Source organism: Cynocephalus volans, chromosome 9, assembly GCF_027409185.1.
Source record: "Cynocephalus volans isolate mCynVol1 chromosome 9, mCynVol1.pri, whole genome shotgun sequence".
In the NCBI taxonomy this organism is placed as follows: Eukaryota; Metazoa; Chordata; class Mammalia; order Dermoptera; family Cynocephalidae; genus Cynocephalus; species Cynocephalus volans.
Window position 1 is genome coordinate 74,092,123 of NC_084468.1, and position 18,930 is coordinate 74,111,052.

Below are 18,930 nucleotides of genomic sequence, written 5' to 3' on the forward strand. Positions count from 1 at the left end.
TGCTATAGTACTTGTGATTCCTGGGCAAGAAATCATACGATATTTGAATAAATCAAATAGTTGTGAGGGATAGTGTTCACTTCATTTTACCTAGTAAGGCCCCTGAGCACCTCTTTGAACCTCCAAAGTCTTCCCTCCAGGGTGAGGGTGCTCAGTTCCTTGGTTACAACTCCTGGGGATTTCAGAGTTGGGAACAAAGAAAGAATGACTAGGTGAACACCAGTCCTGGGCATGTTTGCCCACAGATGCTGTCCCCACCCTTCCTTTATCTGCTCTCTATCTCAGGGGGCTGACCCCTTGAGGTTGCATTTCTCAGATTTTTCTGTTAGCTGCCTTGGAGCTCGTCTCAGCTAATCTGAGGGAGACACGATCAGAAAATGGGGGAGAAACCAAACTATTTCTCCCCATCCCTCCCTCCAGAAGCAGCTGTATCTCCTCTGTGACTGTGACTCTAACTCCCACTGGACAGGCCATCACTACCTAACCCTAGGCTACAGTAAACCATCTCCTCACTCATGGGTTGGTAGTAACTGCATTATTGCTAATTTCTGGGTTGGTCCGAGAGTATCTGCTCTTGACTTTCGCACTTCAGTCTGAGAACATCCTTCATTTTGCCACTGTTTAAATGCCCTTTAACATTGCATCTGTTCAGACCCCCGATCTCAGATCACATGTCTCTCTGACTGCCCAGCTGGTCTTACCTGCCTACCCTACCTTGCTTGTCCACATATCTGCATCAGTTCTTGCTCCAGAATGCTCAGATCAAGCTCAGACTTGCTCTATTTCGACCACAAGCTTCTAATTTCCTTCTCTGTCCTTTCTGATCCCATGCCTAGCTTTATTCCATTCTCCTCTTCATGGTTTCTGGTCCTGGCTCTCTATAGCTGCTCACAACTGTGGAGTTGACATTCTGAATGTTGATATTTGCTGAACTTCAGCACAAAGTGGTCTCCAAGTTTTCACTTAAGATTTAACTTGAACAGATTTCCAGACATAGGTAACACTAAAATTTTTATTTTTTTGTCACAAGAACATTGGAAATAATGCATACTTCCTGCATAGTTGGTCATTCCTTTCCATGCATTGTCTTTGGTAATATGAGGGTACTTCAGAAAAATCATGGAAAAATATAATTAAAATAAATATGAACCTTTCTATAAACTTTTTGAAGTATACTTGTATCCAATAAGATACAATGACAGTCAAGAAGATGATAAAAATAATGTTAGGCAGTAACTCTGCTCAAAGGTATGAAATCTGTGATGACCTTGTAATAAATAGCTTAATATAGTCAGGCTAACTTGTTCCTATAAATTCTTTCACTGAAGTCAAAGTAACGAAGTACTAAATAATAATATCAATATACATTTAAGACCCTCTTAATTACCTTATGTTATAAACAAACAGTAAATATGGAACACTGCTGGCTATTCTGGGCTTACATTTTCTAAGAATTTATTTTAATTGAATAACAATAATAATAATAATAATAATAGCACTAATAATAATAATACATGTAAGCATTACACTATTTCCCAGGTTATACTCTCACTGGGAATCAGAAGGCCAGGTTGTTTAACTCAGGATCTGTATAGGTAGATTAAATTCCCACCTAGCCCTGTCCCAATTCCCAAATTGATCTTGAATTAGGTGAGAGAGAATAAGCAGGCTCAGCACTGGCCCAGTTTCTCTAATCACCCTCCACCCAAACTGGTTGGATCAGTCAAACCTTTTCCCACAGTCTGTTAAAGAATGTCATGTGTCCTCACATTTCCAGTCAATACACACCCAATCTCTCTCTTCAGTCTACATCATAGATATAGCCCATGTCCAAGCCCTGTTCCAGCATTCTCTTCTACACTCTCACTCTGCTGCCACACAGAAGGGTCTGTGTTGCCTGCCACTACTTCTTGGGTTCTCAAATACGTGGGGTTCACTCACTAGAGAGCAGAATTCCCAGATGCCAGCTGCCTGAATGGCTCAAGCTACCCCTGTGCCCATATTCCCAGAGTGATGATTCAGCCATTAAGGACTATATCTGGGCCTCTCTGAGACAGAGCCTTCAATGTAATGGCCTATCAGCTGATCAATGCTGGCCATAAAGCCTGGCCCCCAGCACCAGTCCCACCTTAGGGGACAGATTTAGTGTCAGGTCTTGATCATTCCTTTTTGTCAAAAATTGAGGAATCAAGAAACAGCTTTCTCCGGTCCCACGTTTTTAACTGGCTTTCTTGTGATGATTATTTTAACTTTTCCTGTCTTAGGTTTGGGTCTGAACATACTTCTTCCACTTCCTCTCCCTCACCTTCTCCCCACCACCTCCACCTGCAATGCACAAGAACTACATCCTGCACTCACTCAGGAGCTTTCTCAAGGTGCTCTGGAGTTTCTGACAGAAATAAAGTGTGTTTGAAAAACGGTTACACTTTATGTTTTTCTTAAATCCCTTTATTTCCCTGAGACATAGTTAATCAACACTTCCTCAGCCTGGAGTTCACCCAAATGCTCCTTAAGGTGCTCTGTAGCCCTACGCTCAGGGGTTGCATAGTGAAAGCCACTCAACTCTAGCAGTGAGTCTAAGCTCAAGAGTCTGGTAAGAAATGAGGCAACAGAGCCTCCTTGTTTCTGTATTTCCTTCCAACAGAGCACAAGAAAGATATCAAATGAAGTCCCCCAAACAGTCCTGAATATCTCTTAGTTTCCTAAAGCAAAGAGTTGGAATGAGGATTTGTGGACTCTATAATTCTTCTCTCCTTTGATTTAATCTAATAGTACTGGATTCTCTTCCACTTGCAAAGTAGAGGTGAGTATATATCAGCAAAGAAAAAAACGAAAAGGACCAACATGTTAAAATCATGTGGGAACTAGATCATTTTCAGTGCTTATTCAAAAAAATGTTGTAGAATATTTCTGCAGTTTCTTGGCCAGCTGGCCTTTCTCACCAGATGCATATATCTTCTCCTAATATTAAAAGGTAGTAAAGCTTTGCATATCATCATAATAGTAATAGTAATATTAATGAGAATAATAATTTAGGTGACCCTCGCTGGCTGCCAAGCACTGTGCCAAGTGCTTTATGCACATTAACTCTTTATATTCTCACAATATTATGCTATAAATATAAGAAAGGAAAACTTTCTTAGTTAAAGAAAACTGAATTGCAGAAAGAGACTTGACCAAGGCTAGCTAGTAGGCAGAGCAGAAATGTTAACCTAACCCATCTTTCATTCCTATGAACATGCAAACAACTCAGCAGATTGCATTTGTGTGTAATATCTTCACCTTCTTGAACACTGAACCAGTAGATCACCTTCCAATCATTTCATGAAAAATCAGATATTAAATGTAACCTGTGCGCTCTATTTTAGACACATACTTTGTTACGCTGAACATTATTTGAATAAGAACCTGCAAATAATTTGAGCAGTTGTAACTTCAAAATCTTTATGTACTTTTACACAGACAGATCATTATTAAGCTTGACATTCAATTTTTAAAATTTTCAGCTTCATGGGTACATGATTAATTTTACATCTCAGAATTATGACAACATTCATATGTTCTTCTCTTTTGTTTTTGGTACTTTGGTAGTTTGGAAATATAAGACCGCTTGTAGTATGATTATTGGGTTAGTACATGTAGCATTGCTCTACTCTTTTCCACTTTTTGTGTAAGCATCACATTCTCACACAGTGTCTCCTCTATCCCCTGTGCATTTGCCTATTTCCCACCAATTAAATTTATTTTCTCCCCTCTCATCTTTACATTTCCTTCCCTCCCTAACATCATGTGAATTACTTGAAAGATGCCTGAGCTTGGATCTCCTTGGCTTCTAATCATGCAAATTCTGAGTATTTGATACTTTCATTTATTTGGATTATAAAGACAAAAAAGAAGACTGTTATTTTGCAGAACAGTCTTGTCAGCCCTGGCAGAAGACATATCACTGCATTATAGCTTTGCCATGTGTCCGTAGTAAAAGGTAATTTTATTTTAAATATCTGCTCACATGCAATAACAAATAAAGGTATTGCAGAGAGTATAGCTGACTGCTGCTTCTAGCTCCTTCAGGATCTGTCTCTTCCTGACCTCTATAATATATTTCATAGAGTAATAAACTATTCTTGCCCTAGGATCAGGATTCATACCTACTCACTGCAACATGTCTAGACGTAAGACATGTTTACCCTAGTACAGTCAATGACCCTAGTCTAGATGTCAAGTACTTGCTTGTTCTGTGTATTAAGTGATCTGCTTTCCAGACCTTTGGGCTCTATCAGATTCCTCCCCTAAAATTCATATGTCCTGTCTTTTGCTATCCATGCCCCCGCATGAAATTATTGAAATGGTTGAGAAAAAGGTTCTAGCCATTTTAGTATACTAAACTCTATCTTTTTATCCTACAAAGGTTTTCATCATAAAAAGTTAAAATCAATTTAAAAACTCATTGATACTACTGTAATATGTTGTTATAAATTCAAAGCAACTGTCTCTTTTATAGGCAACATAATTACAAGTGAATTATAAATGCAGACTTTATGACTCTAATTAAACTCTAGGCCACAATCCATTAAAAACAGATTACACACATTAAACTAGATGTAAGGAAAAATAAACATGCCACATGATTTGATCTATCAAAATGAGGAGCAGCAATTTCAAATAATGTATGTTTATCCAAAATTTTCATCAACATAATCTAAAACATTTTTTAAATTTCATCAGAGAAAAAATTCTTATACTTTCATATTTTCATATACATGTACATCATATTTTCTCTTTCGTTACTTCATTCTACTCCAAGAACATCTTTGAAAGTATTGTTCAAGCATTAGAGACTGGAAGAGGTTCTATATTTTAGTTGTAAGAATACACATTAGTTTCAAGAACATATAATTAAACCCAGAAATGTTTAATTGTAGGCATTTTATTTTGTGATTATCAAGTCAAGGGACTAAAAATTAATTTGAAACAAACTGAAATATCAACCTCATTGTAAAACTGCTAAAGAGAGCAGATCTTAAGAAAATGTCTTGTAGGTTGGTTATACCTCCGTTTCCACACTTGGAAGACTCATTGATCACTAACGTGTTTTCTCTGAAGTTTTTGAGTGTTTCAGAAATGTATTACATTACGAAAAGGAGCTTGTTGAACATTGTGTCTGTAAAGTTCAATTCTGCCTGTTCCTCACTACCATCTTTCAGATCTTACTTCTCTAATGAAGAATGAAGGAATGAGAATTATGTAAAATTTGACTCTAGCACCTTTGACATGGGCAAGCACACCACGAAGCAGAGGAGAGGAAACTGAGGCAAAGAAAGATATCCTCAGGCAAGAATACTCTGGGGTACAAGGAAGGGTACAAGAGAACAACAACAACAAAAGTAAACAACATTTCAAATAGAAGATTACGGACAAATTCAAACAAATGAATTTGAAGGTATTATGTAAAAGAAAATGAGATAATTTAGCAAAGCATGGTCTAAGCATTGGGGGAGATTCTGATGTACATGAGAGAAGGTAGCATAGCTGATAATAACACTTAAAGGCTGCCAGAAAGAAAATTCTCATCAAGAGGCATATAGGACTCACATGGGCAACAGCAATACCCCTTCGCCCTGATCAACCCTGGATCCACACTGAGAAAAGGTGGGAGCTAAAGTATAAGGAATAGATTGGAGAGAAGATATTAAATGGTTGAAAAATATTTTTTTGAAAAAAGAGTTGTGCTCCTAAAAAGATTCTTAAAGTCTGTCTGGATTTAAAACATGGAGGTAGATCTTACTGTGATACTCAATTTAGAGTCAACCTAAAATAATGTCTTTATTGAAATACCCACTGTTTCTCATCTTGTTCACGCGATGTTTCACAAAATTAACAATTGCCTGGTAAAAGCCTTTTAATTGAAATGTTCTCATGTTCCACACTTTACTAATGGCAGGTATCTCATCAAGGAAAGAAGCAGAGCAACTTGTCCTCGGTTACTTTTTCTACCACTCAGTCTGCAGCAGGAGAGGCTGATGATTAAATATACACCAGGAAACATAAGTGTTAACAATTTAACAAAAACATACGGTATTGTGCCATGGACATCTAAGTTTTGTTGGACTAAACCACTCCCTCTCCTAGGAAATCCTAAAAAAGAAATGCATTTAAAATATAGGTTGATGAAAATAACTTTCAGAAGAGCAGGTAACAACAGCCTTTTAACTTTGGAATTTTATGATGGTTTTTTGCATGCTCTTTTGGGTTCTTGTCCTGCTCAGTTTTCACCACTGAGTTATGATTTGTCTGTGGAAGGAGAGTAAGATAAGCCCACGCCTTACCGCCTCCACTTCAGCAGGGTCGTACCAGACGTTGATGTATGGGTGCTGTAAAGCATCGTCCACTGATATCCTTTTTGCTGGGTCAATCACTAGCATCTTTGACAACAGGTCCCTGGCTTGGCTGGCTGAAACAATGAATGAGAAAAACCATTAGTAAGATTTTATTTCAGTGAGAAAATTTTTTGGAAAAAGAAGAGACTGAAAAAACAAAGAATCAAATAGTACCTTCCTCCTAAACATCAGGTAAATTTCTTGATGTGCTAGAAAAGGAAAGGTATTTTGCACCTCCTTCTGTGTGTCCCTAAGCCTAGGTCTTCATCTGGGGCTCTTTAAGAGTTTTAATGCTGTGAGTACATGAGTAAAGTTGTTCTCTCAGATTTCTAAAATTTATCAACCCAGCAAGTTTGTATAAATCTGCTTGGGTAACCTGAGTGAACACAGGATAAACAGGAGAAAGAGCATGGGAAACCAAACACGTGATCTTTGACAAATGCACAAATGGCTGTTTGAGGTCAATCAGTGTGTGTATTTTTATATTCTCATTCACACAATGGAATGATCAGAATTTGAGTATTCAAATTGACTTAAGAGATCATGTAGTACAAACTTCTCACACTGACAAAGACAATCTGAAGGGTAGATGTGATCTAAATATTATCATTCAACTACTGGATTTCATGTTAACATTTTGTAATCATTAGGCATTTTTAATCAATAAATCAGGATTTGATGAAATCAAGTAGCAAGTGACTGAAGCCAGTCTAATGCTGCACTAGCCAGTAATTAAAAACTCTATATTATGTACATGTTATCATAATTAATTTTACAATTGTGGGCAATAACAGTTTTAAAATTATGTGGTGACAATCAGTAACCATATTTAATAAAACTGTTAAAAGACACATTAGTTTTTAATCTCTAAAGATATATAAAATTTAAGTAACATATAGTTTTCACAGAAACAAGAAATGTCTTAAACCAGTGTTGTTACCCAAATGATTTAAAAGTTTAACAGGGAAAATATTCAGTTTATCCCAAATATATGGTAAAACTTCAAATTAAAGACTTACACTGATTTAAGAAAAAGTCAATATGTTTGAATCCATGACGTGTATCAATTTACATTTTATCACTTTTTTTAGATTAAGGCAACTGGGTTAATTGTACAAATTTAAAAATTACATAAAATATAAAAATCAGGAAATACTAGCTATTTCCATTAGTTAGAGGCAATCACTGTGATTATTGGTACATTTTTTTCTAATGATGTTCATGTATTTTTACATAATTTTGACCATACTACTGTCAAAATTTAGCAATCTATTTTTCACCTATCCTATAAGTATTTTCTTGTATTATTACATTTTAATAAATATATCTTCTAATATGTACTAATATGAAAAATCACTAGTTAAATCAGACTTGAGGACTTTTTATTTCTATTAACAATTTTTCTGGGAAACTCAATACTAGAAATTGATTTCAATTACTTCCAAACTAAAACTCTGAAGCTCACAAGAATAACTAATCTACAGAAATACTTATATATTAATTCAACATTTAATATTTCTCATTGCCAATGGCCTCCTAATGGCTTAACAGGTCTGTTTATTTGTCTTACTGGTTCAAAGATCTCTTTGATAAATAACTGATTTTACACCCAGACTCATGTATCCCACTCCCACAGATTCTCCCATCAAACCCATCCATGTTTCTACTCTTAGAAAGTGGGGTGGGGCTGAAATGGGCTCCTCATCAATAGGGGCATGAACTTGATCAATACCAAATTATCTCACTAAGAAATGATGATCAATACCATTTGAAGAAACAAAATGGGGAAAATGTTTCAATGCTTATCTTTCATTCTTTTATTTGCAAGCAAATCTGTTACACTTTTTTCCAAATACAGTAGAATAAATTATTTCCTTTGGCTATTTGTATATTATGATTCTTTATAATTTTTCAATTTTATATTAAAAATTAAAATTAACTAATCAAAAATATGTAAATTAGTTTATCATTTGCAAAAATAATATAATTGTAGAGGTTCAAATTGAATTAAAAAGTAAACTCAAGAAAGCTGGAATCACATTATGAAGCATAATATTTTACTTAGTAGTTTTTCTACAAATGTTGTCATTATCATCCACTAGTTTAGTGAGGGCTTTGCTGTCTCTATATTATTATATTACAATTACGTTCATAAAAAGGGGTTACTTTTGCCTGATATCTCCATTAGCATGATGAAGGTGTAAATTCTGCAAGATCTCTACTTGGAGTACTAGCTCTTTTCCAATCTATGTATAAGTAACGTCAATCTTAGAAGTAGTAGATTTAGCAATAATTTAGGGTGTTTCCTTTCAGAGAGTCCATTGAGGCAGCTGAAGTAAAAAAAAAAAAAATCCAGCTTTGCAATGTAAATGTCAAGAAACAGAATCAATCTTACACAATTAAAGCCCATTAAATAAAAGAAAAGTCTGGAGGAGATGGAAAGATCCTAGACAATAGTAGCACCACATTTTCATTTCTCTGTCTCATTCAAGTCCGCCTTAGCTACTCATATTTAAATTAAATTTGTAAGTTAAGTCTATGGACAATTAGTTTTCTACAATTTGAACACTAAATATTTGGAGTTAAATTTCAAAAGCATGTGTCCTAACATTTTGTTTTTTGATAATTTATAGGTACATTTAAAAATATTATTATTTCTAGTTATTATATTTAACAGTTATTGAGCACTTACTATGAGCCAGGCACTATTCCGATTGCTTCACAAATGATTAAATCAGTTAATCCTCCATCAACTCTATAATTTAGGTCCTCTCTACCTTCATTTGTTAGAAGAGGTGAAAAAAAGACTAGGTAACTCGCCCAGGGTCACAGAGATTTTAAGGCACAGAGACAGAATTTAAACCCAGTCTGGGGGGAAAATCAGTTATGTTTCAAAATCAAATTCTAAGGAGTGTCCTAAATTATAATAAAATTAGAATATTAATATTTATATTATACTTTACGCATTTCCAAATTTATTACTTCTCTCTAAATAAGACTGAGTCATTAATACCTCAATTTTATGGGTGAAAATATTGATTGTGATTTGTTACTCAAGTGTATAATTACAGACATAGTAGTAGAATCACTTATTAATGGAAGTGTTTATATTGAATAAAAAAACACGTAGGCGAAATCTCATTTACTACTCTAAAACGAAAAAATGGTGAGGCACTCCATAAAATACAAATAAAAGAAACTCAGACACCTGCATCTCCAAGATTTTACAACTAAACACATGTTGAAAATATTTTCCAGGTAATAAAAAAAAAATTCAAACAATGATTTCAATGTATATTACATTGGACTTTTAGAGTTACACTTCAAAAAATAATTTTAAGATTCTAAATAAACCCCCATGAAAAAGTTAACCCACACCATTGTCACACACTTTATTCCTATCCTTCTTTCTGAATATCCAGAAAATCCCAAAATCCTTGTCCATTCCCCTTTGTAAAAAAGCTGTTTTAAGAAATACCTCTCCTTAACTTGAGGAAGTTCAAGTTTAAGAGATGTCAATCTACCGTGTGTTTTTTTAGCCGGTCACCCACGGCCCAGTCGTCCCTGACCGGCCTACCTTTGAGTTTATTGTGCTCGGAGTCCGCAGGGAAGAGGGAATCTGGAAAGAGCTTGGGGAAGGTGAGTCCCGCGTACTTGGGCCGATTCTCCACATAGTTTCTTACTGTGGGTTGCAGTTTCTTCATGAATTCTGGACACGGTGTTCCTAGTTGCTCAATCACCTTATTCCATTGGTCAATATCTGAGAATTGCATAGTTAAGGGAAAAAAGAAGCACAGGCCACTCGCCCTTCCCAACACTTCTCAGAATCCTGAGCAGTCATCAGCACGACTGGAGCTTTTACAAACATCTCAGAATCGTCGGGCAATGAATCCTTTTGGAATTTTAAATTCACTTTTGGAACTTACACACTTTGGGGGAACTAGCGTTATTTAACAAAATAGATATCATTAAATAGTCTTTGGATTGTAAAGATAAAAATTATTTAAATAACAAAAGAAGAATCTCATATCGAGAAAAACTTCTATATAATGTGATTTAGAAGAAGAAAATATAATGACACCTCACAGTGACATTTTTATCCTGATGTAACCTTAATCATTTATATTTTTTAAATAAGGACACAAATGTTTTAAATAATATTTATTTACATTGTTCCTAAATTACTTATAAGATTTTTTTCCTTTTCTGAAAATTAGGAAATTTCATCATTTCTTAATGTTTCCTGCTCATATTCATTACGCATGCGATCAATGTAATTTTTGATAGTACAATAACATTAATTCTTCACCAAAAACTTTTAAAATGTATACTTATTAAACAAAGTATTCACTATTTCATATCTATTGTTCTTACTTCTGACATCCCTGAATATTATTTTCAATGAGACAGGAGGGAGGGGAGAACAATGGGGTGTTCAATTTAAGACAACAGATTTCCATCCAAGTATATACAAGTCAGAAAGTACATGGGGACTTCTACAGGAAAAATATTACCTCTCTGTGAAAATTAATACCCTCAACAACTGAAACTAGCTCTTTTGACAGACATACCACTCATCGAGATTCTCTTTTCATCTATCATTAACATTTATGTATCAGAGCCTTGAGAATGATAAACAGATTCCCTTGCCATGTGTTGGTGAACTATAGAAGCCTTGGAAATTCTTCTTACATCCAATATCACAAACAGTGTTTTCTCCTATATTGTTTATTCTTCTATAACTCTATGCTTTAGTGGTAAGTTAATTAATTCATCCCTAATAATGTAATGTTTGATGTCTCAGCGACCCTTAGCATAGCAGTCCCTAACTGATGTTTGTAAAGTCTTTACTCCTAGCTATTTAAGAGGGTTGGACTAACAAAGATTGGCCAGTCCTGATAAAAGACAAAATTAACTATGTTCAACAAAAATAAACATAAAATGCAAACACAGTAGATAGGAGATTGAACCGAGATAAAATCCAGTTAATATGCAAATCCTCTTCTACCTGCTTTATATTCTGGCTGAATAAAACTTAAATTACTGCATATCTGCTCAGCTATTGGATTAAAAAATATATGACTATGGACTATGAAGAAATAAAATGAGGATGGGAAAAAACTGAAGAATGCTCCTTTACAAAACAGTAGCAATAATAAACAAGAACATGCTTCAGTACAAGTTCATCTGAGTTACCATGTGCGTGAAAATACATCAGTTAAGTCAGAATTGTTAGAAATAAAGAAACGAAAACATTATATAAAGTTAGAATTATTAGTTACTCATAGATAAAAACCCATGTTAATACTATGGATATAGATAAGCCATATCTAATTAGACATATTTAAACAGAAAGCATTAGTGTAGTTAAATAAAACTCAAGTGCTTGTCATTGTAAATTATGAAAAGAGGCCTATTCTCTAAGACAGTTAGGTTATCATGCCCTTGAAGCCATCATTAATCACGGGTCAAAGTTGCTCAGAATTCTAAAGACTTGATGTCAAACTTTAAATAGAGGCAAAGAAGCTGTCAGATTTCTGTAGTCGTTTAACAAAGTTGGCAAAATATTTCCAATATACTATTATATTCTAGTTACATTTAGATAGAATTATAAAATTATTCAGTAAAAAATTAATCGCTTTTACACACTCCAGAGTAATAGAAGAAGCATCTGATTTATGATAATAGGGGAGGACTTGATCACACCTGTCTCAGTACTGGACAGATCATGCAGGCAACAAACTAACAGAGGAACAGTTAATCTAACAGATGGAGAGAACAAATCTATGGTTATTAGAGGGGGGAGGGGGAAGGGGGAGAAGTGGTGGGGGAGGGGAGGGGGAAGGGAAGAGATTTGACAAGGGGTGTAAAGAATAAGTATGATTTGTAACAATGAATATGCTAATAAAAAAACAGAAAAGAAAAAAATAGAATTGCTTTTAAAATAACTTTCCCCAAACAATTCTACGGTATTTTCACAGGAAAGTTTAAGGAGAGTAGGGTATTTTTGAATTTGTTATAAGTCATAATTATAGTCTATAGAAGCACTTAGTGTACGTTCCTACCTTAGATCGCTTTTAAATAAAACAGTATTTTGGTCCTTGAAGCAATGGTTTACCAAAAGAAGGGAGGAAAGAATCTTTATTATTGTCAGTAAAATAGTTAAATGTTTGTATTGTAAGTATAGTTATCTTTAAGTCTTTGCCTTTATTTTAACCAATGTATTTCAAGTTTTTTCTTCCCATAAACATGTATGTAAGTGTTAAGTACTTGTTTTCCAGATTTTCGTAGGACCAAAATGTGAATAAGTATGTTCAACTTAGTTGAGCACATGATTTTTCTTTATGATCATAACTAACCAAAGATAAGCCAAGACTAGAAGTCGTATTTCTTGGTTCCAAGCCAAGTGCTTGTTTCAAGTATTCCAGTAAACAAAAGAGCAAATTTGGAATTGATATGGTAAAAAATTACCTTCAGTTTGCCATAAAATTGCCACAGGCAATTACTTTAAAGAATGTCTCTGAAACTCCTCCTCTGGTCTATCAGGTCAACATATTCATATAAAACAATTACTTTTAATACTACTTTAAATAGAAAATAAGGGTTGATTTAAAAAAAATAATAAGATTCCTACATTGGTTCCATTTTTAAAAAATATTAACTAGGTTTTATGATTATGTGTTAAATGTTAACATGGTATGTATTTTTTTTAAATGGCCAAAATTTTTTTGTAAAGAATTAATAAATGTATTTATTTTTAGATTTCTGATCTACTGTTTCAGAAACTATCAGCCTTAACATAAATTATCAAAGGCATTGAATAAAAATGGAAAATGACATTTAATAAAATTATTTGACAGCAAATTTCATCATCTAATTCTAAATTCACTTCATAAAAAATAGCTACATTGCAAACACTTTAACTTTATGAGTAGAATGTGATGACAAGATAGTGTGCAAATGTGATTGATTATTACTAAGATCTTTAAATAAATAGCATTGTAATAGGAGAATGAAACAAATAAATATGGAGAGTTAAAATGAATATCTGAAATCCTAAGACTGAGAACTATTCTAGTTCATATTTTCAGTTAGCTAAGAACTTACATTTCAAGCCCTTCTTTTACTCTTGCTTCCTTGGTTGGGGGATTTTACAAAATATATCACATAATGCTTTGAACATAATGCATGAAAAATACCTTATCCTTTTCGGGGTATTTTAGGTCATAATTATTAGCATAATTTATGCTACGAAAATTAAAGTCCTCAGAACATACTAAGTGGAATCATAAAAAGATGGTTAATGACCTTGTCGTACTGTGCTCTTTGAATTACTATATATTCTTTTTATGTTTTCTTCTATCATGGATTACTTTTTGTTATCATGAGTATGGTTTCCAGAATTGACACCCTCATGTTTTCTGACTTGTCGTAGACTCTGCTCTAGGCCTTACATCCAATCTCGTGTGCAAAAATTTCCTGATCTTTATTTGTAACTAAAGAATATCAGTGTTTGTCTCCAAATTCTTAGCTATGTTCCTAAAGATGATATTGCTTAATAGCAATGTCTGTATAGAATAGGTCCAGGAGAAGCTGTTTATCTTGAAAGCCAACCAGCTGCCTAGGCATGGTGTTGAGCATAATTGTGTCACTTTACATTAGTGCTGTAGGAAAGAATGCTGGAATCAGTTACTAATGTCTGCAATGAATTTGCAATAAGGAAAAGCCATGTGTTAGGCATCATAATATAAAACTGTGGTTCCCAAACTTGAGTATTCATAACACGGGAAACTTACAAAAACAAAGGTCCCTCCCCCTCCTCAATGACCTACAAGATTCTGAGTCCATGGGTCTGGGCTGATATTATATAAAACACCAATGGTAATCATAATCCAGATAGTCCTTAGACTATATTTTGAGAAATACTAATATAGAATGGATAATAGTCTCTTGTGATTTACTAAGTCCAAATGTAAGAATAAAGCACTAACATGCTTCAGTTTTATAATACAAATTAGAATATGTTAAAATTCACTAAAAGATCATTCCACACCTATTTTCTTAGGGGTCATTCAGAAAAAGAAAAATACTTCAGAAAAAGAAAAATCCCAATCTTTATTTCTTTTCCCCGTGTCACTTTCCTGCAAAGAACATGGGAAAAATAATAAGTCGCACACATAGACTCCCAGTAGAGGGAGAGGGATTCTGCCCATTATCATCTAGGGGAGAATTAAAATTATATGTTGCTATCAACTCTTGGATACTACCCACAGAAAGTATAAAAACTATTCAAAATAAAGTTAAAAATAGGGCTGGCCATTTAGCTCAGTTCGTTACACTATGGGGCCGATAAGACCAAAGTCCCAAAGTCTGGGGTTTGATCCCTTTACACAGCTGCCAAAAAAAAAGCAGAACTAAATAAAGGTAAAAATACTTGACAATTTATTTTACTAATTATATTTCTTCATGATAAAATTTGCTCTTAAAAGAACTTACTTCTGAAGATGATTGTAAAGCTCATGATACAAATATATGCGTATGACAGAGTACTGTATCTAGATTTTCATGGCTATATTTTGAGTTGTTTTGTTCCTTTAAAAATGTTTTTAGGGCTTTTTGTTTTCATTTGAAAATTTTTTTTCCTCTCAAAAGTTCCCCTCAAATTCTGGTAACATGAGATATGAATGAGTAATTCACAATTGTGACTAACATCTGTTTTAACTGTAAATGAACACAGGAAGAGAAAATATTATAAGCCAAAACACATCAAAACCTCAAAGAAACAAACTGAATAGGCTATTTTTTCACTGGTAGCAGATTGCTAGTGGGATTCTATAGGATATAGAATAACCAAAGGCTGATATTTGAAGTATGATGTACATGGATCTTAGTATCTTATAATTTATTTACTATTGTAATCTATCTTTACTTATGAATCAAAAAATGAAGAGAAGGTTCATATATAAGCAAATCTAACATATATTAATATGTGTCACAGTGGCAGAATTTTTATTAAGCTATAAAAGTTTAATCTTTGGGGCCTCTTATTTGCAGAGGATCCTTACAGGACTGTGTATGCAATTTTGTTTGTAATATAAATTTCTTTTTTTGGAAGTAACACCCTCTTCCAATTGTATGATATTCTGACCTCACAAAGGCTGGATCCTACCCTACCTGCATGTGATAGTATTTTGAAACTAGGAAGAGGTCTTGGAGATCATATAATTTCTCATCTGTAAAAAATACAGAAGTCTCTTTCAAATTGGTAAAAGTTACTTTAAACAAAGGCATTAATACAAAAAGCCTACACTCACAGAAATATGGAATCTATTTAAGAGGAGTTGTATGAACACTGAACTCTGTTCTGTGAAATCATCTCTGGAAAATTACATTCATTTCTGGGTGTAACACTATTTACAATGGAGGTTAAGAAGGGATAATCAAGCTTATATGAGGTGAAGAAACAAGCCATAGGAGGCAAAATTTGAGAGGCAAAAGTTTATAAAACTTTTGATGTTTAAACTTACAAAGGAAGAAGGAAGCAATCCCTATCCTCCCCCCCATCCTAGCACTTTGATCCCTCTTAGCCTGCAGCTATCATCGCCTCCTAATACAGTGCCTTTTATAATAAATTTCATGATGATGAGTATCTTTATCAGTTTTGTTTACTGATACGTCTCTGAAGACAAAAAGGTGATCAAAAAATATTTGTTGAATAAATGAATGTCTAATTTATGTCCATTCAAAGTTTTGTATGGAGGCAATGTAAAGAATGAGGGAGTAAAAAATATTTAAAGAAACAAAAACTAAATAATTCCAGCAATCAAAGAAATGTTGGAATCCAAGAAACAGTGAATTTCAAGGTAGATTAACAAAAAAAATCCTCACCTAGCTACACGGTAGAGAACCAGCAGATAACCAAAGACCAAGAAAAAATCCTAAATAAAGGAATGAGTATTACACTGACAGCTGATTATTCACCAACAATATTGAAAACTAAAAGCAAGTAGAATAATACCTTTAAAATGCTGGAAGAAAACACCTTTCAGTATAAAATTCTATATCTAACTTAACTATCTTTCACACAAGGAAACCTCGATCAAAAAACAGAGTTTTCTTATCAAAGACTCCACCAGAGAACTTCTAAAAGATGAACTTCAGGAAGAAAGAAAATAATCTCAAATTGCAAGAAGTAGTGGTAAGCCAAGAAAACAGTCATCATAAGGGTGAATCTAAACAATATCTACATGTAAGCAATAAAATTATAATATTGTCAATTTATTAGTCTAAAGAAGAGAACAAAAATACTGGACATCAATAGCATATTTAAATTGGGATGGCAATGATCTAAATTGACATGTGCTAAGATCCTCGTCTTTTTAAGAGAAAGATAAAAATGGTCAATTAAAATAGCATTTCTACAAATTGAACTTTAGATTCAATACAATTCCAATATAAATATCAATAGGGATCTTTTTGTAGAAGTTAACAAGACAATTTAAAAATGTTTGTAGAAGAACAACGGTGCATTAATAGCCCAAATACTTCTGAAGAGGACAAAAAGGAGGAATATTTACCTTGCCTGATATAAGTACATAGTATACATTTGTATTCATTAAAAGAGGGTATTAGTGGAACAGAGATAGACAGACTAGTGGAACAAAATATAGAGCCCAGAATTTAACATCCCTCCCCCCAATATATGGAAATGTATAAAAGAGACAGCATTATAGATCAACGGAAAAAGAATAAGCTAGTCAGTAAATGTAATTGAAATAAAATAAAGTGGATCCCTCTCACACACACACAAGAAATCAATTCCAAGTGGACTAAAGGCTAAAATGTAAAAGACTAAACTTTAAAACATTCACACTAAAATTACAGGTGAATATAAAGGTATCAAAGGATTCTTAAAATATAAAAATACATGAACCATAGAAAAAGACATATTGACAAATTCCAAAATCACTATAAAATGAAATGGGAATATAATCCCCATACAAGGAGAAGATATTTGCAACTCATAAAACTGACAAAGATTAGGTGCCAGATTGCATAAAGAACGCCTACTAAGTAATAGAACAAAAATACAATAGAAAAAAATTGTTATTAAAAAAACCCACATTTTACCAAGGGGAAAATAATAATGGCCAATAAACATAGGAAAAGACGCTCAGCTAACCTTGTAGTAAAGGAAATGTAAATTACAGCTCCAGTGAAATATTTTATGTCCAAAAGATTGGCAACAAATTTAAAAACAAGCATGACAATATCAAAAGATGGTGAGGATGTGGAGTAGACACCTACATATATAAACTGTTACCTTGGAAATCAATTTGATGTTTCATAGCAATGTTAAAAATGTGTACACCTAGGACCCCAGGCATTTATTAATAAAACCTTGCACATATGCTCCTGGAAACATATATTCATAGCATCATTGTTTATGAAAGCAAAACAAAAACAAAATTGGATGTATCCCAAAGTCTATTTATAGGAGAATGAATTAGTTGCAGAATGTTTATAGACCAGAATAATAAACTGCAATAAAAATGAGTTAACTCTTTCCAATCCATCAACATGAATAAATCTAAAAAATATAATGTTAAGTGTTTTTAAAAATCAAGTCACAAGATAATAATAACAGTGTGATAAAATATATAAAACTAAAGCATATATTGCTTAAGAAGAAATTTCATGTGGTAAAAATATAAGGAAAATCAAGAAGATGGTCAAAACAAATATTTACGACTGTGGTTACTACTTTGTGGAGAAGGGAGGATGTGGCTGCATGCAAAAGAGTCTAAGGTGATGGTAATGTTCTACTTTCTAACCTGAGTGGCAATATATGTGTGTTCATTTTATTAGTCTTCTTCAAAAGCTACATATTTAATATTAATTCACTTGCATAATACAAAATGTTTTATAATTTTTCAAGAAAAAAGTCAGCTATGATGAAATTCATTAGATCTCCCAAAAGAAATTATCTCCACAGATGAATTCTGATTCTTCTGTAGAGAGTTAAACATATATTTAATGAATAAAATTCAATTAATTTATACTTAAAAATACATCTTCCAATAAAGTAGCACATAAATATATAAAATTTTAAGAACTATTTGGATATCTAAATTTCTCATGACTAAAAATAATGTGTTGAATTTTTTTTGGCATAAAAGATTAAGAATATAACACCTTATTAATATTTTAAGTTTTCCTGTTGAGTTTATATATTAAGAAGATATGCATAGTTTATAGCGCAAGGCCTTTTTGAAGTAATTTATTTTGATAATACCTTCATATAAATGAGGATGTGCTGATTAAAAATAGTGTCTCCTTATAATGTATTGTACAGATGTACATTATACATATTGTATATCTCCAGCTCCATATAAAGTCGTTAGTAGATTTAGATATAATTTATTGTCTCTCTAGATAAGTCATTTCTAATAACAGAGAATTTTTTTAAATAAATAATTTGTCCTACATTTTAAGATGATACCTTTATAATATTCAGTGCTTATAATTTGTTTGCTTTAAATAACTAATTTAA

At 33.3% G+C, this 18,930-nt stretch overlaps 1 protein-coding gene across 4 annotated transcripts in view; it reads right to left on the minus strand.

Moving 5' to 3' along the window:
- Positions 1-18,930, minus strand: part of MAPK10 (mitogen-activated protein kinase 10) — a 139,637-nt gene that overhangs the window by 45,667 nt on the left and 75,040 nt on the right. For 3 of the 4 annotated variants that reach the window (XM_063107619.1, XM_063107617.1, XM_063107618.1), the window contains 2 exons: positions 9,955-10,137; positions 6,327-6,451 (listed from right to left, as the gene is read on the minus strand). In XM_063107619.1, the coding sequence (XP_062963689.1) occupies positions 6,327-6,451; positions 9,955-10,137 (308 nt within the window). The remainder of the gene's footprint in view (positions 1-6,326; positions 6,452-9,954; positions 10,138-18,930) is intronic. The other variant, XM_063107620.1, reaches the window with a different exon arrangement.